Raw genomic sequence first — 24165 nt, 5'->3', positions numbered from 1 at the left:
CCCCCATTTATTAATTTTGTGTTAACAGATGACGTTGGGAAGGCAATTGGTATAAATGACGTAGCCTGACAGGTTCGTATAAATCCCGAATACAATAGCAAATTCGGTTAGTAGACATGAAAACTCTGTGCGCACTTTTTCTCGCCCTGCTGTTGCCTGGTAAAGGCAAAAAATTCTTAAATGTATTCGTACATTCTTTAGATAGACAAATACTTCTGAAATTGACATGACTATACTTAATTTTATACTTCACAATTATTACCTTAAATTTTAAGTTATTATCAAATTAAATCGGAAAATTGAGCTAATTTAATTTTTAATTGAAGAGGGGCTGTTAACTCAGAAGTGTGGAGAGTCGGTGGCAAGCAGAATCGTCGGTGGGACCAAAGCGAATACGAAACAATATCCATACTACACAGGTCTAATACGCAAGCATAACTTCAATCGTACGATGTCTCTTGCTTGTGGAGGTTCATTAATTAGATCAAATAAAGTTTTGACGGCCGCTCACTGCTACGACAAGTCGTAAGTGAAAATTAATTAAAACGTAATAAAAATAACAAAAAATGCTGGAAGCAGTTAGAAAATAGCTAGAATAACGTCTGCCCATATAAAATAAGAATTATCTGTTGAAAATTACAATCAAGAATTTTTCTCCTATCGTAATTGAAAACTAATTCATACGTAAGATAAGAACAAGAAATATAAGTAAAAGAGGTACATGTAAAATAAAAAGTATCTGTTCGAAATTAAACTTAAGAATAGTTGCAAGAACATATTTCATTCGGTTATTTGGGGTTTTAGGAAAACATATTGGATGACTGAGTATGTAGCAGTATTCGACATACAGGACAGATGCAACCGCCAATATGGTGGTTCCAGCGACATAATACATGTCGAAATGCATCCTCTGTGGAACACAAATACGTTCAATTGTGACTTAGCCATCGCTACGCTCAAGGATAACGTTCAGTACGACACAATATGTCTTTCACCGAAAGGTACAAATTTAAAATAAAATTTTATCGTTGTCGACAAGTCGTCATAATTTTCGTACTGTTTGAAAGGTTACAACAATTATCCGACGTCGGCCTACATAATCGGTCTCGGAAGAACACACGAAAATGGCTCGGCAGCAACCGTTTGCCACTTGTTGCAAATTTATATCACGATCTTTACTAGGGATACATGCTTGACAACAGATATGGCGGGAATCGTACAACGTCGCGCCGGTATCGTATGTGCGGGTGATTTAGAGGGCACGCGCAGCTCCTGTCAGGTAACAAACAGTATTTAATTCCCTTTTCCTTTTATGTCATACTTCATTGAATCATAAAAACAAAATTTTATGATGAATTCAATAATTAGTTTGTGTAAATTATGAATTGAGGCACATCAGCTCTCAATATGTGAGGAACGCCTTGAGGTGTTTTATCCTCATGTCCAGTTACAAGTTCTTTCTTGTCAGACCAGTTGTAAGTAACTTCATAAATAAGTTTTTCAAAGTGAAAAAAAAAAGTTATATAACCGATAACCGGAGCAGTTAGTTACCAAATCTTCACGATCAACGAATTGTAGCAATTCGTTGATCGTGAAGATTGAAGTTGATCGTATTGTTGTACTTACTTAACAAGTAATTAAGGTTTGTAGTTGATATAAAAAAGTCAATGACACGAGTGGGATTCGAACCCACGATCTTCGGCTAGATACGCCGCTGCTCTACCACTTACTCTACTGCTCGATCCACTCGGACTCTAACTTCCGACACTAACGATAGCTCAAGTGGTAGAGCAGCGGCGTATCTAGCCGAAGATCGTGGGTTCGAATCCAGCTCGTGTCATTGACTTTTTTATCTCAACTAAAAACCTTAATTAATTGTAATATATTAATTGGTCAAGCGGACCACGAAATTAGTGAATTTACTTAACAAACTTTTAATCCTAAATTAAACAATAAATAAATCTATTTATCATGTATTTATCATTAATTTTATAATAATTTTGATGAATAGAATATTTTGTTATCTTTGAAAAATTAAGATGTCTTTAAAAGATGTCTTTTTAAACCTTTTTAAAAAGATAGTTCCTACTCACAGTAACTTTTTTAGTTCTTAATATTTAATTTAGCAAGAACGAATTTTGGTGTTAGGTTTAATTTCAAACATTGGGAATTGTTCTAGATTGATTAGTTGATTTTTGAGCATGAAAGTCTTAATTTATAATAAAGATTTAAGTGTTCTTGTTTCCTGACTGATTTTAAGTAGTTGGATAGTAATGGTAGTATAATTAATTGCGTTATAATCCATTACTGCTTTGACTATCAAATTAATAGAAAAGATAAATGGTGAAGTGAGTGTGTCTCACTTTTCATCTTTTCTATTTAAAAGATATTTTCTCTTCAGAAATGTTTTGATTTCTATCAACCTCTTCAGTATGTGATTGATATATGTGATGATTTCATAAAACATTTTTCAGGGTGATAGTGGAGGACCGTTAATAAGGGTTGAGAGAGACGTTCATTATCTGCAAGGTAACTTCTAGTACAAATATATATTTAATATATCAATATTTTTTTACTAAACAAGTGATTTAACAAACGTTTACCAATGCCTGTCGTATAGGAATTGTCTCTACCGGTGTCGGATGTGGAAGACGAAATTCACCGGGTATATACTCCGATGTAACCGCCCACAGGATTTGGATTGACCGAGTACTTAAAAAAGCATCTCAAACCAATCCAGCGTCTGGTGCTAGGCCAACGTAAATATTACAGACAGTTTATTCTAATAATGCTTTACTATAGTGCCTATAATGGTGTCTTCGATAGTTCTAGGCCATCCAGAAGAGGGGCAGCGCGATCAAGAAGTTAGTGGTTATAGCAGTTATAGATCGTAAAATTCTAGGAAACATTCAAAGCCAAACAGGTACTTTTTTCCACAAACCAGGCCTAAAATATTCTATTTTTGATAGCTACTTTTTAATAATTGCATAATAAAAGATAATCATGATGTAGAAGTTTGATTACTAAGTATAACACAGGTAATTTTTCTTTTTTCGTCCAACTAGCGACTAGTAACTAATTGTAAGATGTTGAAACGACAAAATTTCACAATTTAGAAAACGAAAAATATAAAATTGTACTGAAATGTCGAAATCGCACTAGTCTTCTTTAGTGAGATAACATTAATATTTTATGTATTATGGTTTGAGTTTAATGAAAATTTAATACACTTTCATTAGTAAGTTTGGTAGTTCTTTTATACCATGCCCAAAACTGTACATAAAAATCAATGAATACAAAATAACTAGTAAAAATTTAACCCAAAATTTCAAAATGTAAGATTTTCAATATTCGTGCGGTTTTAACTCGTAGATAACAATTTATAAAAACAGGCACAAACACCAGCCTTGTTGACACAAGTGGCTTTATTGTGTGGTTAAAAATCTGTTTTTGCAGCCTGTCACGACTTAAAAACTTGGAAATTACTAATAAACTATCATGAACTATCAGGCAAATGTTTGACTATATCCGGTAATGTTGGCCTGCCTATTATCTCTCGAATTATTTATTTTACGTTACATTTGTAATGCACGTCAAAATTGTAAATTGAGATCAGTACTCCTGATTTTCTCGAGTGGATGTCTATATTTTATAGTTGTTTTCATTCCAATACGATGTCATGTTATCGAAATATGAGCCGGAATGGCTTCGACTGATGTGCATCGACACGGACTCCTTCATATTGTGGATAAATACGAATGCTTTCTTCAAATCGTAAGGACTCTTTCAGACGACTTGATTCAACTAGTTGAACGGAAGGGTGTCAAGGAGGGTAAAGTGGTAGCAAAATGTTTGGGAATCGCCCCAACACATTCACAAGCAGTCAACTCGTCTGCCCAGGCACAAGTGCCGCTCATGTTCTCATCCCCACTGGTTGACTCAACTATAAAGAGACTGCTCGGCATTCGTCCTTCACTCCAGTCACCTAGTTGAGTCAACTGAGCTCACCATGGAAAACGTTGCAATTGCAAGTTTCAATATTGAGCAGTTTGATTGATTTGATGATTGAGCAGAGAAGATATTGGTATTAGACCCGTGATATGGGACATGAGATGTGAGGAGTATAGTGTTAAAATTAAAAGAAGCGAAACTTGTGGGAAATAACACAACAGTATTCGAGATAAAATGCCCGTTTCCCAATTTTATAACAACGATAAACCCACACTTTTTTGCTTCTCTTTTTGAAGAAGAGCAAGCACAAGAAGTGCTCCTGCTTCCTCGGGTTCTAACATGTACTGACTTACAGTTGGAAAGAGAGGTTGATTCCACAAGTTGCTTGGTGTGAAATCGAGTCTTCACACGGCAGTAAACTGGTTGAGAGTCAACCGGGCAACTTAGTTGAATCAACCAAACCGCCTCTGCTGAAAGAGGTTTAAAGCCCATTGTAATGGGAGCTGGCAAGTCGCTCTGTATGTTTTATTGGTTTGTTTGACTTTTGACCCTCTTTTTACGCGAATTTACTCCCTTCATTTGAAAATTATTTCCTTCCAAGGGTTTCCATTCTCAAGGAGATTAAAGATCAAATTACAAATAATAGTAATTGTAATAATTTTTTAATTTTTTTAAACTTCTAATAGTGATGTGATGATACATATGATACATTGCCGTAAAATATTGTTTTAAGCACATATTAAATTAATGAAAATAAAATATATTTATTGACATGGATATGTCTTACGGCTGGGGGTCAGTCCGAAAGTTTAACACGGAAAATGTTACCACGTATGACGCGACGCGATTGACGTCTGTGACGCGACGCGATTGACGTTTATGACGCGACGCGATTGACGCTTTTGACGCATGTGACGCGACGCGATTGACGCTTTTGACGCATGTGACGCGACGCTTTTGACGCATGTGACGCGACGCGATTGACGCTTTTGACGCATGTGACCCGACGCGAATGACGCTTATGACGCGACGCGATTGACGTCTGTGACGCGACGCGATTGACGTCTGTGACGCGACGCGATTGACGCTTATGACGCGACGCGATTGACGCTTGTGACGCGATGCTTTTGACGCCTGTGACGCGACGCGATTGACGACTGTGACGCGACGCGATTGACGCCTGTGACGCGACGCGATTGATTCTTATGACGCGACGCGATTGACGCTTATGACGCGACGCGATTGATTCTTATGACGCATGTGACGCTAAGCGTTAAAACACGCGAATATATTTCGTATTTCAGTACCCACCGTCCTTTGTTATCGGTAACTAGCCGTACTGATTCCAATGCTGTAATTATAATCTAAATAAAAACAAATTTGTGTCAGTGTGTACGGTTTGAACAAGTACGTGCCTCTCCATCGCTGTTGACAAAACTCTCCCCTTGTGAGTTGTAATGAGCTTCCAAATAAAAACGATCCTCAAATTAATAAATAAGCGTTCCCTGATAATTTGCGAGTGTGTTTAAATAGCCATCATAAGACATATCCATGTACAGATGTATCTGCATGCAGTGTTTTTTATGACCACTCCTCTTCTTTTTTCACTTATCCACTCACTCCCTCTCCTTATATGTATAAGGAAGTTATTTCGTGATGAAATCTGAACTCGATTGCAAAGGGTTAGATAAGTATAAGATATACAGGTCTGGAGGGTTATGAAAATTCCAACCTCTGGACTTAACCACCGCGATTCTGCCCTCTGACGCTAAAATTGCATTAAAATTCCCTAATCCAAAATCCTCCGAAAAAATATAAACGTAACTTCTAACCAATCACTCGATCCAAAATGAATGGCCTTGTGGAAGATGACATAAAATTCCGCAAATCCCTTTCATTTTTACCCCAATCCCTTACTTTTAACCTTAACAACCCCTACCTTAATATCCTTAATATCCCAAACCAAGAGGTCAAAGCCTCGAGATCTGTTGGGCAGTCCCTAGTAGAAGTGTCCCCACTAGTTCGTGGTGCCCTAGTGCCAGATTTTATTTTATTTTAAATTTGAACAAATTAAGAATTTCACTTATAATATAGAAAATAAGTACTGTTGTAAAAATTTAAAAAAATATTTCTAGGTTGTTTAGCATTTTATAATTTTGAATATGTTCTATGAGAGGAAGTGTACATTAAAAATAAACAATTGATTAATAAATAAAATGTAATAAACAATTAACAAATAATATCTACAAACTATAATAACTATATTCTTTTTCTCGTTGTTTTTTAATGTAACAAATCTATGTATATTACAAGTAAAATATTGTCTAGAAACATAAGAATTACGGCAATGTTTTATTTTTATAATGAAAACCAATTTAATTTATAATGCATATATTTTGATATATAATTTATCGTATACTATATAGTTTATATATTTTTCCGCCTACTAGTCCCATCATACTAGTTTTATTTTGAACTATTACATATAGAAATAAATGTTCATTGTAAATGTTTTTAAAAAACAAACAAGCGTATTAAATACTGTATTGTACGACTTAGCTGTAAATGTTTTCTTTTACCATCCTGTTTGTCCACTCAACTCAAAAAATCTATGAAACCAAAGGTCTGGAAATAAAGATATCGTTAAAAACGACAACTTACTACTACGAATATTGAATCAATCACCTGTCTCAAATTACCGCATCGCGATCCACGCATTAGACTCGATATAAAACTTGTTCCTATTTGTGCATCAATCCAATCCCTGTGGTAGGAAACGTCGGTGTACACACCGGGTGAATTTGCCCGACCGCAACCTCTACCGAAGGAAGTGAGTCCTGTCAACACACAAATAAGCTTATATACGCTAACTTCTTTCTGTATAATAATAAAATAAACTCAAAAATGAATAGGGATATTTGTAAATTATTCTTATTCTATTAATTCTAATTAAACTCGCCAATATATTCTTGTTAGTTGGATAAAACAAAACAGAAAATACTGCCAAAAACGAACAAATATTAATCCTCATTTTTATTAAAGGATTTACTTAAGAAACACCTTTTCTCATCTTTTCTCCATGTTAATCCAGTTGTATTCTCTTTAACCATGGAAAGGCATCATCTCGAACCAAAAGTTTGCAATATTATTGTGAGAATGATTCATCGAGGTCATCTGCAAGTGGATATCGCAGAGGCGGTTGGATATTCTCAGAGCGTGATCACCCGGGCTTTATCCCGACTCCGAGAGACTGGACTGGAAGTGCCAATAGGAGGCCGGGTAGTGGACCCAGCCTATTAAGACGCTAAGGGAGGACAGAAATATTGTACTCCTGCAAGATGAAACCCTTTCCATAGTGCTTGATCCTAAAACAAGATGTTTGGCAAGGCCTTTTCAACACAAACGATTCGTAATCATTTATGGGAAGTTAGCCTCACATCGAATGCCCCTTTGCTGCAGCCCGCCACCAGCAACTCAGGAGAACATGGTGCAGCGAGCGCCTAGAAGAGAACAACAATTGGAATGCTTTTATGTTTACTGATGAGTCGCGTTTCTGTCTGTATAGTGATAGCAGGCGCCGAAGAGTCTACCGAGAACAGGGTATAATGTACAATGCCGTACAATGCCCCAGTTCGTGCTCCCTTCAGTGCAGTTTCGAGGAGGCGGTGTAATGGTCTGGGCTGGGATTTACACTGGACGGCGAACTGGCTCCATATCGTTTAAGGCCACTGCAGACTGTTATGTTCAAGAAATGATCGAGGAATACATCCCTCGAACCAGGGATTTCATTGGCTGTGATTTCCGATTTCTGGATGACAATGCCAGACCTCATGGAGCCCTTCCATTGTCTCCAGACCTCAATCCTATCAAGCACATGTGGGATGCGTTGCAGAGAAGGCTTTGCGATCACCCTCCACAGCCAGTTGTCCTGCAACAACTGAGTTCCTGGTTGCAACATCTCAAGAGTGAAATTAGTGGACAACCTAATTAATACTATGCCCAACAAGTGCACAGAGGGTTTAGCTAGCAGAGGACATTATACACAGTATTAATTGTTTTTAAAAAAAATATTGTGTTCAATAAACAAAATTATGGAATTAAAACCTTTCATTCTGTTATTTTTCGAAATCTCTTGATTAACTTTTCCTTTAGTAAAAAAACATAATTTCTAATAAATTATAATGCTATTTATAATAAAAATAAAATAAAAATTATTTAGGGAAAGTAAATACCACAATACCAATTGTCAATATCCCTTCATTTCATTTTTGTTCATTTTTGAGAAATTTAGGTAAAAAATGAATAATTTCATGTAGCTTTTTATTCCTAGGCTACAATTGCCAATTAAAATAAACAAAATTATGGAATTAAAACCTTTTATTTTGTTATTTTTCAAAATCCCTTAATTAAATTTTCCTTTAGAAAAAAACAATAATTTCTAATATATTCTAATGCAATTTATAACAAAAATAAAATACAAATTGTCAATATCCCTAATCATTTTTGAGAAAGAGAGAGAGAGAGAGAGAGAGAGAGAGAGAGAGAAAGAGAAAGAGAGAGAGAGAGAGAGAGAGAGATTTAATGTGGACTTTTATACCTTGTAGGATTTCAATGCCGTTCTCAAACCGTACCAAAGGACCCCCGCTGTCACCCTGAAAATCACATTAAAAAAATTATAACGTTGTTGCTAATATAATAAAATATACCATCATTTCAAACTTGAAAGAAAAACTAATTATAAAAGAGACATGAGAAGTGGTATATAAAACGACTCAGTTCGACAGAAATAAACATCGGGGGGGGGATGAAATTTCAGTCAAGCTAAACTCTATTGATAATTTAAAACAGTCAAAAAGTCTTTCAACGGAAAATTCTTCACAAGAAACTACGCGAAGAAAATTTCAATGGTTAAATAATGATAGAACATAGTCTAACCCATCAAAAACTATCGAGAGCATTGTCGATAGGTGGCACTAGGGAGATCTGACTCGTAGAAGAAGGGTATTATTATGCATTCATGCAAATGTCTTACCTGGCATGTGTCATGAATCCCGCTTTTAAGACCTGCACATACGATGCCAGAAACAAGTTTTATAAGTTGCTTTATTTCCGTTTGTAGGCATTCATTCTTAGGGAAAATCTTGACACCTGCCCTCATGAGTTTGCAAGGTTGAGATTTCCCTCCTTCCGTTGTTGCACCGTAACCGACAACGTAGCCCGCAGACGAAATCCCACCTCCTCCTTGTAAGCAAAATAATTAAGATTATATGATATCTTTGCTACTTGTGTTTTTTGTTTTTATTGATAGTATTTGTTTTTATCTGTATACCTTTTGGTGCAAGACAAACTGGGTCGTACAAGACATTCCGACTCAATGTCGCGATGGCTAAGTCGTTATTAGTCGTAAGAGGGTCATAGAGTGGGTGAATTTCAACTCGTATTATCGAGCTTGACGCACCATATTCACCTTTGCATCTGTTCTTCAGATCGAATACTGCAGACAGTTCCGACATCCAATTTCCTCCTTTCTTACGCCTAAAAAACCAAAAGGAATATTAAAGATGAGATGATGGATCGACCTGCTGTTGAACAACTTGGAACAAGGATCTTCGGTGAGGTCACAACAGAACGACAATTCATTCGATTATATCGACATCGAAAGCTAGGAAAAACTTAATGAATTGTTCTGTTGTGACCTTACCGAAGATCCTTTTTCCAAAAGGAATATTCTTTTTTTCTTTATACGAACGGATATATGATTTTTTGTATATCAGATTGGACTTTGATTTTTAATCATACTCATACTCACCTATCCGCATAGCAGTGAGCGGCTGTCAAAATTTTATTCGATTTGATCAAAGAAGCTCCGCACACAACCAGGAGCGACCCGTTGGATTTAAGTTGCGAAGAAAGTACTAAAGCTGTGTAGAAAGGGTGTTTTTCTGAATCCGTCTCGTACCCGCCCACAATTTTGCTCGCCGTCGACTCTTCACATGCACTTTGCGATAACGACTCTTAAAATAAAAATATATTTCATATCACAATAAAGTTTGGATTATAGAAGGAGTCGGCCTCTTTACGACCTGCGCACTGCGACCAGCATTGGTCTATTGTGTATCTCCATTTTGTCTAGAGCTCCTCCTTAAAACCTAGTACGCACTGGGATTCTTTGTTCGGACTCTTTGTCGCAGATTCTCGGATACATGTCGCAGACTCTTTGCCCCGCAACATTTTCGTTCCGGAAATCGTGTCCGCATTGACTCAATGTTGTGCATCATTGAGTCAATGTTGAGTAAAGAATCCCATGATGGAAAGTCAAAAAATACTAAAACGCAACACACCAGATTCAAGGCTCATTGTCATAGATCGTCCCGGATGCAAGAAAGTGAATCCCAGACAGAAGAGTCCGAACAAAGAATCCAAGTGCGTACTAGGAAGGCTTTTTACCAGATCCGAAAGCTTTTTCTAGGACTCCCGTGTTTACTTCAGACCAGGGCTTTTCCTCTCTCACGAGATGGATCTCAGCCTACATAAGCCTTCCCGCCACAGAGTACATGTTCCGCTGTCTCTTCTTCTTCCTGGCATCATCTTGTTTCTGCCACTCTATACATGTGTGCAACTAGCAGTCCAACTACCATTCTAGTCCTCACTCGTCCTAGATTTAGTAGTTCTGCTGTTAGTTCGTCTGATGGATCCACGTTTTGGGCAGTTTGATGGCCACAAAAGGTTTATATAACGTAATATATATTATATCATATATCATATCATAGATGTATGTGGTTAGTTTAGTTTTTTATCTTAGAATTGTGACGTAAGTAAAATTTAATCAAACTTAGTCTAGGTCAAAACAAGCCAATATCCATAAAATCACAAGGCTTAGTATGTATCCTAATCTCTAAATTTTCCAATATAAATTTAGCTGGATCAAAAAATTATTGATCCATAGATTTGTCAGGTAGGAATCCATATTGATTTTTGGCGATCAAATCATTCTCATTTAAATCATTGATATTAGACGATAATTACCTAATTATTGCGTAGAGCCATTTTTTATAAAACGATTATGGTTTGAATTTTTCTTGGAACATCCCAAGTTTATAGGAAATATTAAATATGTGAAGAATGGGAAGACAAATTTAGCTGATTTTTTTAAAACATAATTTGTATGAGTATCATCAACAAATAAGTTAGTTACAAACAACTAACAACTGGGAGATGTAAATTTAGTAGTCCTATAATAAAAATGTACATTTTTACATTGTAAAGTTTATGACCTGAATATTTATTCAGTTCTGAGAATAAAATTAATTAAATCAAAAGCTTTGGCTGTTTTGTTATGAAAATTTCTGTTTACATTATGAATAAGAAAATATCGAATTCACAAATTCAGATATTACATTATCTAAAGAAATTAAAAATCGCGTACCCCTATTGGATTTATACAAAGTACCTCAAAGAAATGCTTTATATGCTTAAAAGAAAAAAAGTCCCTTGTTTAAACGGCGCAAGTCAGCGGAATATTTTAATACAAAAAAATCATAAAATCATTAAGAAAAGCAGTTATATTTGCATTTTAATACGGATTTACAATTTGGTCTTTTTCTTTACCTGGGATCAGCAGAGCGATGAGAAGAGCGCACAGGGTTTTCATGTCTACTGACCGATTTTGACATTGGACTCGGGATTTATACTAACTTGTCCTTCTGAGTCATTTTTATCGACCAGTGATCTTTCGTTCGCCACCGCTGAAGCTAAGGAAAAAAACAATAAAATATCATATAGCTATTGCATCGTCCTTAAGCATTATGTCCTTAAGAATGAAGTGTTAGAATAATTGGTGAATTTTTTTCAATAAATAAACTTAGATTACCCTGGAATTATGTGAGTATATGAGCAACTTCTATTTCATACTTCCATAAATAGTTGAAAACTTTTTTGGACCAAATGCAAAACAACAATTTCCAGCCTAATGTTTATTTAAACGAGTTATTGCTCATATTTTTAATACTGACATATACTTAGTTTATATGACGTGCATAAATATCAAAAGTGCCTGAATTATTTTTCGTCTTTCGCAAAAGTCTTCTGGTGAAATCTTCAGGAAAGAAAATTTAAGATCAGTCTACTGTAAAAGGCTATAATACGTATTTCTCAGCAATGCCTCGTAGAACCACGCTAAGATTTTAGAAATGCCAAAAAACCAGTCGTCAAATAAACAGATCAAAAATGAATAAGGATATTTGTAATTTATTCTTATTCTATTAATTTTAATTAAATTAACCGATATATTCTTGTTAGTTGAATAAAACAAAGTAGAAAATACAAAACCAAAAACAAACAAATGTTAATCCTCATTTTTAATAACGGATTTACTTAAGAAACACCTTTTCTCATCTTTTCTCCATTTTAATCTAGTTGTATTCTCTTTAACCAAGGAAAGACATCATCATGAACCAGAAGTTGTGAGAATTATTGTGAGAATGAGCCATCGAAGTCGCCGGCACGAGGAAGTTGGCGATTCTCACAGGTGATCAACCGGGATTTTTCCCGACTCCGAGAGACTGGAAGTGCCATAGGAGGCCTGGTATGCAAGGGTTGCAAGACGGAACCCTTTCCATAATCCCGCCAGATCCTGAATGAAGTACAAGATGTTTTGGCAAGGACTTTATCGATACAAACCAATCGTAATCATTTGTGGGAAGTTGGCCTCACATCGTATGCCTTTTTGAGACGACCTGCAGCAACAGCCCGACACCAGCAACTATGGAGCATGTGTTGCAGCGACCGCCTAGAAGAGAACACCAATTGGAATACTATTACGTTTACTGATGAGTCGCGTTTATGTCTGTATAGTGATAGCAGGCGCCGAAGAGTCTACCGAGAGCAGGGGATGCCTACAATGTGCCCAGTTCGTGCTCCCTTCAGTGCAGTTTCGAGGAGGTGGTGTAATGGTCTGGGCTGGGATTTACACTGGAGGACGAACTGGACTCCATATTGTTGACGGGGCAATCTCACCGCAGTCCGTTATGTTCAAGAAATTATCGAGGAATAAATCCCTTGAACCAGGGATTTCCGATTTTTGGATGACAATGCCAGACCTCATGGAGCCAGACCATTGTCTCCAGACCTCAATCCTATCAAGCACATGTGGGATGCGTGGCAGAGAAGACTTTTCGATTACCCTCCGCATCCAGTTGACCTGCAACTACTGAGTGCAGCATTGCAACATTTATGGGCTGAAATTCCTTATGAAATTAGTAACAACCGTATTAACAGTATGCCTAACATGTGCCCAGAGGTTTTAGCTAACAAAGGACATACACGGTATTAATTGTTTAAAAAAATATTGTGTTCAATAAACAAAATTATGGAATTAAAACCTTTCATTCTGTTATTTTTCAAAAAAATGCTAGGGAAAGTAAATACCACAATACCAATTGACAATATGCCTTCATTTCATTTTTGTTCATTTTTGAGAAGTTTAGGTAAAAAATGAATAATTTCATGTAGCTTTTTATTCCTAGGCTACAATTGCCAATTAAAAAAGAACGGTAGTCAAACAGTTAGAACCAACAGGCTAAAATTTCTTCAAAAATCATGAATCAAGAAGAAATTCAATCTCATACAATCCCTTGTCTTATTTCGTAATCACTTTCGAAATAGTCTTTAATATAAGCCTACTAATTACACTCAAATTGGTAAAATTCTGCGTACAATTTTTAACAGCCTTTAAAACATTAATTAAAAACTGCCTTAGGAGCTAAGCTAAAATTTTGATTATACAAAAACAAATAGTCTGGAAAAGAAATCTAAAATTCCTCTTGTCAATTTGTAAATAACAGCAATTTCTTGTACAATCTTCTCTGAAAGTCAAGAGAACAAGTGTAATATTCTAATTATCTATACTGAAAACCTAGAAGACAAATTAATAATAAATAAGAATAAATGTCACATAACATAATTTTATCTTGGTTTATTTCGTAATCTTAGAGCTTAGCTTAAAAATCAGACACAAAATCAGCCGAACTGGATACAACGTTGATTATCTTGCTTTTTCGTGCACTTTAAAGATCAGTTTTATCTACCTGGGCCAAAATTCTGCTTTTAAATACAGTCTTATCAAATAATTAATTATATTATTAATGTATTTAACCCTTAGGCCTGTATAAATTCTGCCGGATCCTGCCATCTTTGGGGACTTCGACTGTTTTTGCCAAAGCCCAAAACGAAGACGCATCGGAATTTTCTTCTTATTTCCTGTCCGATGGAGTTCGGTCGGTGAAACCGATGAAGTATTTTATACGACCATTTTACAATAAATTATTGGAAATTTGTGCATCCCGGCAACACTAGATCGATCGCTACAATTATCTTCATTTTTTCATCGCAAAACGACTCGCTTCACCTCCTAAGGCCAAGGCCGATCCTTTCCTTTTCACGTAACAATAATATTTAATGTTATTAAAAAAAAATCAATGTCATTTAAATTGTTCCCGTTTCGGTCCTAGCTAAAAAGTCATCTTGTACAATTGGTACAAATTGGAAAAATTTCAAACAACTTGTGTACTTAACGAACTTGGAAAGTTCTAACCAAATAGTTAAAATTTTGTTAGTACACAAAATTGTTAAAAACTGACAAATTTTAAACAATGTCTCGTGGCTAACGAATCTCGACCCAGGTTAAAATGGTGGTTGTGCACAAAAAAAATCAATAAAACGTTATACGTTTTCTTGCTGTCTCATGTGTAACACCCGGGATAAAAATTTCCGCAAAAATCTTTAGCCAAACATCAAACATTTCTCTCTTAATTTAGTAATTATTTTGGAACTTCATTTATAAAGATTATCCTTAGCTACCTGCGACGAAAATCTGTCTTTAAATACATTCCTTTCTTATAATATACATTATTGAAAGTGCCTGGCTCATAAGGGCTGTCAAAAGTGAAGGGCTTTACCCCAAAATAGAGACTGGGAAGAAGGCCAGTTGTTAAACATGCCAGGAAGACGGTTCATCGCGATTTTCTCCATCTGCCTTGCAGCCCTTTCGACTTACGCCCAGTTCACGGACTTGGGCTCTTTAGGCGGCTCCCCCTTTTTTCAGGAGCAGTTCCGATGTCCATTTTGTTGTAAGTTGCTCGAATCATGAAAATTTGAACATCACTTGGCTTAGGCCTTAGATTATAGATTCGTTGTACTTTCCCAGAAATAAATACCTTCTAAGGGCTAAGTCGGTCCTTACACACATTTTTATTTCCAACTTTTGAAATTATTTGTGTAACAAACACTTATTTTTTAATTTCATAACTGTTTACTGCTGCTCTTTAAGTTATAATTCGGCGATTTTATTGTAAATCGAATTATTCAAACAAAAAGGATTCAAGGGAATCCTGATCTTAAAAGAAAGCTTGGTGCGTTCTCAACCGAAAAATTGTAGTTATTTTAACAATTAAAATCTCATTAGCCGACAGACAGAAATTTAAAAAAAAAGTTATTAAAATTACGATAAATTTTAGCAAAAGTAGACAAAAATGTAATTTTCAATTTCATAAGTCACAACTCAAGATTCGCTTAGATGTCTAAATATGGATAAATAAAAACTTTATTATTGATTTAACTATTTGGTAAATTGTAATGACTCTTAATATAATTGTTTCAGTTTTTTGTACAAATTTTTCTTTTTTGTCTGAAATTTTTAAAACTACTTTCTTTTACAGTTTTGATATTCTTGTTTTTATTAAATCTTTTATCAATATAAATCAGTGGATAGCCTTTTTTTAATATTTAAGAAAGAAACAGTAATTGTGAGAGTATGTGATTCAAAATATGAAAATTTGAGGCAACTAGAAACCATTGGTCAAAAATTAGCATTCATAAAGGATCCTGCAATTTTAAAAAATAATAAGTTTAAGATCAATTTTATTTCTTAAATCTTATATTAAATTATTTGCAAAAGAACAACTCTAATTGGCATGAAAGATTAGAACATTTTATTATATTCTAGTCAAAAGTCAAAAGAAAATAAACTTATTAGAAAGACTATTAAGGTCTTTTTATTGGTGCAATATTACTTATTTTTATTAAATTTAATAGTTAATAAACCTCTTGATTATATTAAATTTCTCAAAAATAAATTTTGATGTGAATATTTATTTAGATTGTGGTCGTACGATGAGGGTTGAAGATGGATGGGGTAGAATTGTCGGTGGGTGGCCGACAAAGCCTCGTGAATACCCCTGGATGGTGGCACTAGTCACAAAAGAGAAAAACCGATTGTTTTGCGGCGCTTCAATTATCTCGGATATTTATGTTCTCACGGCTGCACATTGTGTAAGGTAAGTTATAATATGTTCTGTGTATAATATATAATAGATGGCTGAATTTTTACAACATAGCTTCTTTTTTTTCGGTCGTTCTTCTTCCTCAGAGGGAAAAGACGTACAGAAATACAAGTTGTTTTGTCAGATGGGGATCACGTCGACATGGAACCAGGAATGGCAGAAAGGAGAGACATTGCAAGGATTATAGTACACAAAGAATTTCACCAGCCGAGAAGGTACAACAATGACATTGCCCTGCTAAAACTTACCTCCGCAATAAAAATTGGTTTCGAAAGGCCTCCAGTTTGTTTACCCATTCCAGGTAGGAGCATCTTTTACTGTCAAACTCAATAAAACAAAATTAATTAAAACTTGTTGAGAAGTTGTTGGGAAAAAAATGCATTTGGTTAAATTTAATAATGTACAGCAGATATTATATATTTACTATAATATTCTCCATTCTAATTTTTAAAAATTATATTAATTCTTTTTTTATTACAAAATAGTGAATGTTGGGCATACATCACTGTAAATAATCCATAATATATGTACTGCAATTTACTCCAATAGAGTGAAGGAAGTTTCAATATTTCGTCTGACTTCTCCATACATTCATGCAATAAAAACATGAAAACGTTAAGTATAACAACTACATACAAAAGAAAATAATTATCTTCGAAAAATTAGAACAGAGGACAGAAACTCTCTGCCTTGATCAAGAACAGTTCTCATATCAAATTGCATGCCTACATGCTCCCTATTGAATCCGAGACACAAAAGATTACAAAAGTGTGGACACGACCTTTTTGTCACATACATACGTTTTGGTCCTGGCTTTTTTCTCCCTTATTATTTTTTTTAATTAATTAAAAACAAATATCAAATTAATGTGTTTTAATATTTTAATTTATAAATTGTTTCAATTTTCTCCTTATTCATTTTTTTTTCTTCAATGTTATTGAAAAGAATATGGCATAATTTAAAATTGTTTATTGCCCATTTAATTCAAATATCTGTTCTTTTTATTAATGCGTATCAGCAGTTTATTAATTTTATTTACTTTTTTTTAATAGAATACTTTCTCGTTTGTTAAGGCCACAGTTTTGCCGGTGACATGGGACGGGTGCTCGGTTGGGGATTGACTGCCGAGAACGGTACGAAATCATCTTGGCTACAAGAGGCTTCTGTGCCCATCCTCAGCAGCAAGAGTTGTTCATCACTTTCTGGGTTCATGTCGATCACTCCTGGGATGATGTGCGCCGCCCCACTCAGCGGAGGCGTCGACGCGTGCCAGGTGTAACGCGCATCGAATATACAGCGAAGTGTTTTTATTAAAGAGAAATTTAATTCCAGGGCGACAGCGGTGGGCCACTTTTAGTTCAAGAAGATGACGGAAGAATTGTTATAGCGGGTATGTTAAATTAAATTATATTTTCTTTTTTTAAATTTATTAATGGTTTTATTTCAGGAATCGTCTCTTGGGGAATAGGATGCGCGAGACCGAACAAACCTGGGATTTACACACGCGTTAATCATTACATCCAGTGGATTGTGGACCATACAAAAGATGGTTGTTATTGTTTTTAAAAGAAAAATACTTTTTATTTATTTTATTTATTTATTTATTTTAATTAAAAAAATTTACACCAATTGTTGAATCCTCCAAATTTAATCCCATACATTCATTTTATAGGCAATCAAAGTTGGACAAATTAAAACTGTATAAATGTATTTACAAACGGTCAAATACTTCTAATACATCAGTACTGTCATATTCAAAGTTATAAAAGTATATTACCATGGGGGCTGAGTCTTGTAGTATTAGCCAACTGGCAGTTTCGGGTACTTGAAATTTTATAAGAAAGTTAATAAAAAGTGTTATGAGGCGGTGTGACTCATAATGGAGGTAAGCCCTCACCTTTTGCCTTACTTACAAATTGTAAAATACTTCTAACATTGCCGTAAAAAATAAGCCAAGTTGAGAATAAGAGCTTGACATATTTTGAGATTATTCATATTTTGTTGAAATCATGAGGAGCGGTCAAGAATGAAGTATTTTACAGGGAAAAAACACATTATTTATATTGTTATGGTCATTAAATATATTCCTAAGTGTTCCTATTTGTAAAGAATTTATCTTATGTAAATGGCAATTGGCCGCTACTAAAAAATTGTTCTGACCCCCTAAGGACGCACAATCTACCTTACTTTACTTACAAATTGTAAAACACTATAATTCATTCAACATTGTCAAACACAACATTATATAAGTATGCTATTCTAAATACAACACACAAATAATAATTTGCATTATTATACGTAAATTTGCACATAGATTTGCACTATTAAAATAATAGGTGGAAAAGATTAATTTGCTCCATGTTAAAGAATTATCGAAGTGAAACTTAGTAAATGTTTAAAACCTGAAACATCACAATTTGGAAGAAATTTAGATTTAAAACAATTTCATTTTGACTCAATTTATAATGAATTTCATATTTGTTACAAGTGTACTTTTTATTATTGTGGTATCGGTTACATCAATTATGCAAAACCGAACTGACAAATTTGTTTCTCTGGTTAGTCAAAAATAACACTAAACTTTTGTGTATTATATGTATCATTTATTTTTTTACAATAACAACAAAAACTACAAATGCTAGTCCATATAACTTACTATTTTACTGTGTGGTGATTAGTGGCTGTTAGTCAACGATTATTCAGAAATCGTGAGATGCGGTCTAGTGTAATGTAGGTTTCACAAAAATATTTTCTTTATCGTGTCAACATTTCGATCCTTATTGAGATCATCTTCAGGGCCTGGGATTTACAAACATTGTTTAAATTCAACAAAAACATGTAGGATGTGGAAAAAAGTGAATTTATACCATGCAAAAAAATATTTTTTTATATTCAATCAAAGTATTTCTGCTCACTCAAAGTGTTTGTTTTCTGCGTAATTGTGCCATTCTTGCGTGTCATATTGAGTGAGAGTGCCAGTGAGATATTGCTGTTTTTTGTATATATACGTTGGATTTTAAAAGGATGGGGAAGGAAGTCAGTATAGAAAGACATTTTTGTATGAGTCGGCTTCTTTGTTAAAGCATACATAAAATCCAGCATACATAAAGCATACATTCACATCCTACATGTTTTTGTTAAATTTAAACAATGTTTATAAATCCCAAGCTCTGAAGATGATCTCAATAAAGATTGAAACGTTGGCACGATAAAGAAAATGTTTTTCTGAAACCTACATCACACCAGACCGCATCTCACGATTTTTGAATAATCATTACTATTTTACATTAAATATAATATGAGAACTATAAAAGTAAATTTGAAAAATTAAGTTTGCAGTTCAGTTGTTTCTGATCATCCTATCCTTGCTGGTTGGATCTGTCAAACTCAAAATTTAAGTGTTTGGTCTGTGTGTTATTTTCTATGCTACACCGATCCAACAAATGAGGTTAGCCAGGACCATAATGACTGAAAACCCAAATTACACATTATACTCACAATTTAAAAAGTTTCCTAAACAAACTGCACTAAAGAAAGGGGAAAGAGAGCAAGAAACTGACAGAGAGGAAGAGAAAGAAACAAACACACAGACATAAAGTAAAAAAAAAATTAGACAGTAAATGGTATAAAAGATCAAAAGGAAAGATAAAAATAAAATAGTAAGGGATAGTGGTAGTGAGAATGAAGTGATAAGTGAGAGAGTGGTTGAGTGAAAGATATATACAAAGACACATGACACAGATAGACAGATATCAAGAAATTAAATGATGTATACGAACAGAGATGAGAGAGAGAGAGAGAGAGAGAGAGAGAGAGAGAGAGAGAACAAAAGAGAGATTGCAAAAAATTTTCCTTTAGTTGATTTTTCTTACAAAAAAGTTACTTTTTAGTGTGTACAATTGTTACAGAGGAAACCTAAGATGAAATTTAATTTCGGTGATCCCACTGAACACAGTTGGCTTATTGTACTTATGAGAAATATATCTTTCCTTTGCTCTGGGGCTTTAATAAGTTCAACGCATGCTATTAGTGCAGCACACTGTTGGTAAGATTTATTTCTCAAATTTTAATAAATTTCTGAACATTGTAATAAACAAGGTATTTTTAGTGCAACAGATAAAAATCGTAAAACCAAAGCCGTTGTGGCCAATCTTAAAGTTTGGGTCGGAGTCCATAACAGGTTGAATTTTCATTCAAAGTATACAGTTGGATATAATGTTGAATCCTGCAGCTTTCACTATATCAATCAGGGCTTTTCGATAAACCATCTGTATGGATTAGCATTGATAAAAACTAAAAAAAGAATTGAATTTAACTTCATTGTAGCACCAATATGTCTTCCGACAAAAAGTTATTATTATTATTATTTTTTTTAATTTCCCTATCTTTTTTTTTAAGATAATGGCGTTAATTTATTTCAGACTGCCAGACTGACATCAGTTCATGTATTGACTTGAAAAAGTACGATGTCAATTCGTACGGTTGGGGTGCAGATCGAAACATAAGGTTGGAAACGCCAGGCCTTTTCCCTAAGTCTGAACCGGTTTGGTATTTGGACAAGGATAAATGCAAGCATAAACATTTTACAAAGCATTCATTGATCTACTACGAATGTGTCGTGGGGCTTAACAGCAAGAAGACATGTTTGGTAATTAAATGTTAACAATTTGCTTAATAAATTAAGGTTTTTAGTCGAGATAAAAAAGTCAATGGCACGAGCGGGATTCGAATCCACAATCTTCGGCTAGATACGCCGCTGCTCTACCACTTGAGTTATCGTGACCTCGATCCACTCGGACACTAACTTCCCATCTCAACTACACCTTTTGAATTTTACCTCCTTTTTGCATTTTTCATTTGCATTTCATTTTGAAAAATGGCAAAAAGGAAGGAAAATTCAAAAGGTGGGGTTGAGATGGGAAGTTTGTGTCCGAGTGGATCGAAGTCACGATAGCTCAAGTGGTAGAGCAGCAATTAGTGAATTTGCCTAATTATAAAACACAATAATTTTAAAGTTAAAAATTACATCGTAAGATCATAAATCATATTCACTTGAGTCACAAACTAAGGATTGCACAGAGAAAACGCAAAATGTAAGAGTATTTATTAGCATGAATATAGTTTGAAATACATATAGACTGAAACATATCTAAGCTTATGTGCTTTTAGATTATTTCTATATTTGTATTTTTATTACTAAATAAATTGTTTTATTAATAATTTTAATTTAATATTTATAGCTTGTTCTAATAGCTAAACTAAATTATTAGGGGCTCAGCGGGACTCCTGTCATTGCTGTTGACAAGGCAACTAAAAAAACTGTTCTCTTAGGTAATTATTTCTCAACTGTTTTTATTTATACAGCATTAAGCTGTAAATATTGAGACTATTTTTAATTTAATTTCAGGAATCATTGCAGCTGGACCGGTTTGCTTCCATCATGTCAATATATATAAAGCTTATGTCATTAGCGTAGGAGCACTGGATCATCATCTATTGCCTGAAGAAACAAATGATATAAAAGCGAAACATGATACACAATCAGAGATTTGTACACGGTCCATTTCAAAGAATATAACAAAACAATGAATGATTTATTTCAAACTATAAAATTGTATAATTATTTATAAGTTTTATTTTACACAAATTTCGAGCTGTACTTGAGGGAATGTGAAACTATTTAGCACAATTTCCAAGATGTGTCTTGTGATTTTTTTAAATTATCATCATTATTATCATCTGCAATTTAAAATTATAATTCTAATTACATGATACATTTGTTTACATTTATTTACATAGTTGATTTGAATTGAAGGGAGCAAATAATCAATGTTATTCTCCCAATTTCACTTCACAAGTCCGATTAAGTCGTGTGAGGTTTGCACACGAACACTTTTGGGCCAAAGCGTCCATGGGTCCAGTATGAGGAGAAATGCTGCTCAACATTCATCTAATTCAAGGTGCAATTCCTTGGCTTGAGCCTGGCAGCTAGTATATGGGTCCTCTGTTTGATTTCTTGGAGGAAACAGGGTTGTTTTATTGTATATAGAAATGATAGTGTCCATAGAGGGTGTTTGGAGTGAAAGTATTTATTAGCGTGAATGTGTAGTGTGAGAGATGATGGAATGTTGAGTATCCAAGACCTCAATTAGGTTAGTTATAATAGGTTATAAAAGGTGATGGAGGGATATTGAGTATTCCACCCTTAGTGAATGGTAAGTAAATAAGAAAGAATGTATTTAAGAATGAGTGAGAATGTGAATGGGTGACTGATTACGTTGTGGGTTGAAATGACTAGCAGTTGATAGCTCTTGGAGCCCAACTGGATTGAGGTCTGACCATGGACTGCCAATACCATGTAATGTGTGTACAATTTTGAGCTTATATCAATCAGTAATTGATCACTTCATTTTACTAATTTAAAAGTGAGTGAAAGTGAGAATGGGTTTGGATTTAGGAACTGAATATGTTGGGACTACATTGGCCTAGACGATGATAGCCCCTGAAACCCAACCTCAGCAGCTGGACAGATCGAGGTCTGACCCTCAACTGCCAACACCCAGGGTGGGTGACTTGAGGCCCACCAATGTTCATTGTAAATTACAAAAGCTGGAATTGCCGGTGGACTGCAAAAAGTGATAGAACTATTCCTGACAAAGAAAGGTCTCATAGGAGAGGATTGTAAAATTGGGATCTATTGGGGAAGGGTGGGCAATACTGGGGTGATTGCCCAGTTACTAAGGAACTTGGGGTTCAAAATTCCCAGTTTGGAAACGTTCATCACCGGCCTGACAGGAGGATTCATAATTGATTATCCATGTCATGGCATGGTGTGAATAGGCTAAAGGGGCTCTGATGACCTACCCTTTGAGTGAGGTACCCAATTTGCCAAACCACTCGTCACTAAACAAAGTTCTATTGAACCTCTCCCCCCTGTTCAGTCCCATCACTCATAGTCTTGGGCTAGACAGCATCAATCGCCCCAATCAAAGGTGTTATGTAAACCGTGCCGAGACTGATTGACAGCCAAGGATAAGTAGCTGTCTTGAACAGTGCCTCTCTGATACTGGGCGACCTCAGAGAGTAATCGGCCTTAGTACATCAAGCAGTACTTGGAATGGAGTGGACCATTTAGTTCCCTACCTACTTGGAATCTTATGAGTAAAGTAAATGAAATTCACATAAACCTGAAGCAGGACATCACTTCTTCAAAAACTCACAGTAATTTGGAGACAAGCCTTCAGATGGACGTTCAGTCCACAGGAGAAAAGGAGAAGCTACCTCTCCCTACAAAAGAAAGCCAGCAGGTGCTGCTTGGGAAACCAATCGCACACAAACGAAAGGCCCAGTACCTTCAAAAGTCCACCATAAGCAACACAGCTGTAGTTGAAGAGGGGGAAGATGAGGAAGTATGAACTTTAACTTGAATATGAAGTATGAACTTTAATTTGAAAGGATTGGAGACATTGGATATTCGAAGGGCCTGCTTTAATTTGTACACGAGACATCACAAATAATTTGAAAGGATTGAAGATGCTGGATGTTGGAAGATTTAACGGTTCCCACAGTTTTGAACCCTAGTCCAATAGGTTATAGTTTGTACATTTGTTTTCCATTGTTAGCTTGGATTGTCATCTTTATAAGTTTTTTAAAATAAACCAGTGTCTGTTTAAGTTTTGTTGTTTCAGCAACACATGATGATTCCAAGTTAATCCTGAGTCTGGGTTGAACCCAAGATAATTACACAGACAGAATCAAGGATAGAAACATTATTCTAGTATACTGTGAGAGATTTACTTCGGAGTGTAAATGTTACATGGACACACTTGCATTCATTTATCTTCATTTTCTATTGTCTAACAAATCTGCTATACAT

The 24165-nt window shown here is 35.0% G+C and overlaps 3 protein-coding genes across 5 annotated transcripts; 2 read left to right on the top strand and 1 right to left on the bottom strand.

Moving 5' to 3' along the window:
• The first annotated feature begins 100 nt into the window (after positions 1 to 100).
• LOC106668574 (transmembrane protease serine 9-like) lies at positions 101 to 17855 on the top strand. The gene is made up of 12 exons (XM_014397469.2): positions 101 to 159; positions 327 to 525; positions 805 to 1001; positions 1068 to 1279; positions 2475 to 2529; positions 2621 to 2759; positions 14917 to 15077; positions 16106 to 16283; positions 16376 to 16590; positions 17363 to 17562; positions 17622 to 17679; positions 17737 to 17855. Exons 1-12 carry the CDS (start codon positions 117 to 119, stop codon positions 17853 to 17855), a joined length of 1776 nt encoding a protein of 591 aa, XP_014252955.1. The 5' UTR covers positions 101 to 116.
• Positions 6216 to 11610, bottom strand: LOC106668680 (trypsin-like). The gene is made up of 7 exons (XM_014397651.2): positions 11560 to 11610; positions 9761 to 9965; positions 9281 to 9486; positions 8984 to 9192; positions 8549 to 8603; positions 6637 to 6788; positions 6216 to 6576 (listed from the first exon to the last, which is right to left on the bottom strand). Exons 1-7 carry the CDS (start codon positions 11600 to 11602, stop codon positions 6547 to 6549), a joined length of 900 nt encoding a protein of 299 aa, XP_014253137.1. The 5' UTR covers positions 11603 to 11610; the 3' UTR covers positions 6216 to 6546.
• Positions 17856 to 18687: 832 nt separating the features above from the next.
• On the top strand, positions 18688 to 22026 carry LOC106668589 (ovochymase-2-like). Of its 3 annotated transcripts, none has more exons than XM_014397486.1 (6): positions 18688 to 18847; positions 20198 to 20334; positions 20398 to 20639; positions 20711 to 20937; positions 21560 to 21620; positions 21697 to 22026. In XM_014397486.1, exons 1-6 carry the CDS (start codon positions 18755 to 18757, stop codon positions 21876 to 21878), a joined length of 942 nt encoding a protein of 313 aa, XP_014252972.1. In that variant the 5' UTR covers positions 18688 to 18754; the 3' UTR covers positions 21879 to 22026. The 3 variants fall into 3 exon arrangements, with proteins under 3 accessions (XP_014252972.1, XP_014252971.1, XP_014252973.1); XM_014397485.1 differs by having other exon boundaries at positions 18696 to 18847; positions 20180 to 20334; XM_014397487.1 differs by lacking the exon at positions 20398 to 20639 and having other exon boundaries at positions 18696 to 18847.
• Positions 22027 to 24165: the final 2139 nt, after the last annotated feature.

The sequence above is a fragment of the Cimex lectularius genome, unplaced genomic scaffold (genome assembly GCF_000648675.2).
Source record: "Cimex lectularius strain Harlan isolate CLEC.00 unplaced genomic scaffold, Clec_2.1 scaffold111, whole genome shotgun sequence".
NCBI lineage: Eukaryota > Metazoa > Arthropoda > Insecta > Hemiptera > Cimicidae > Cimex > Cimex lectularius.
The sequence above is the reverse complement of the archived record's forward strand: the minus strand, read 5'-3'. Positions and strand labels throughout refer to the sequence as shown.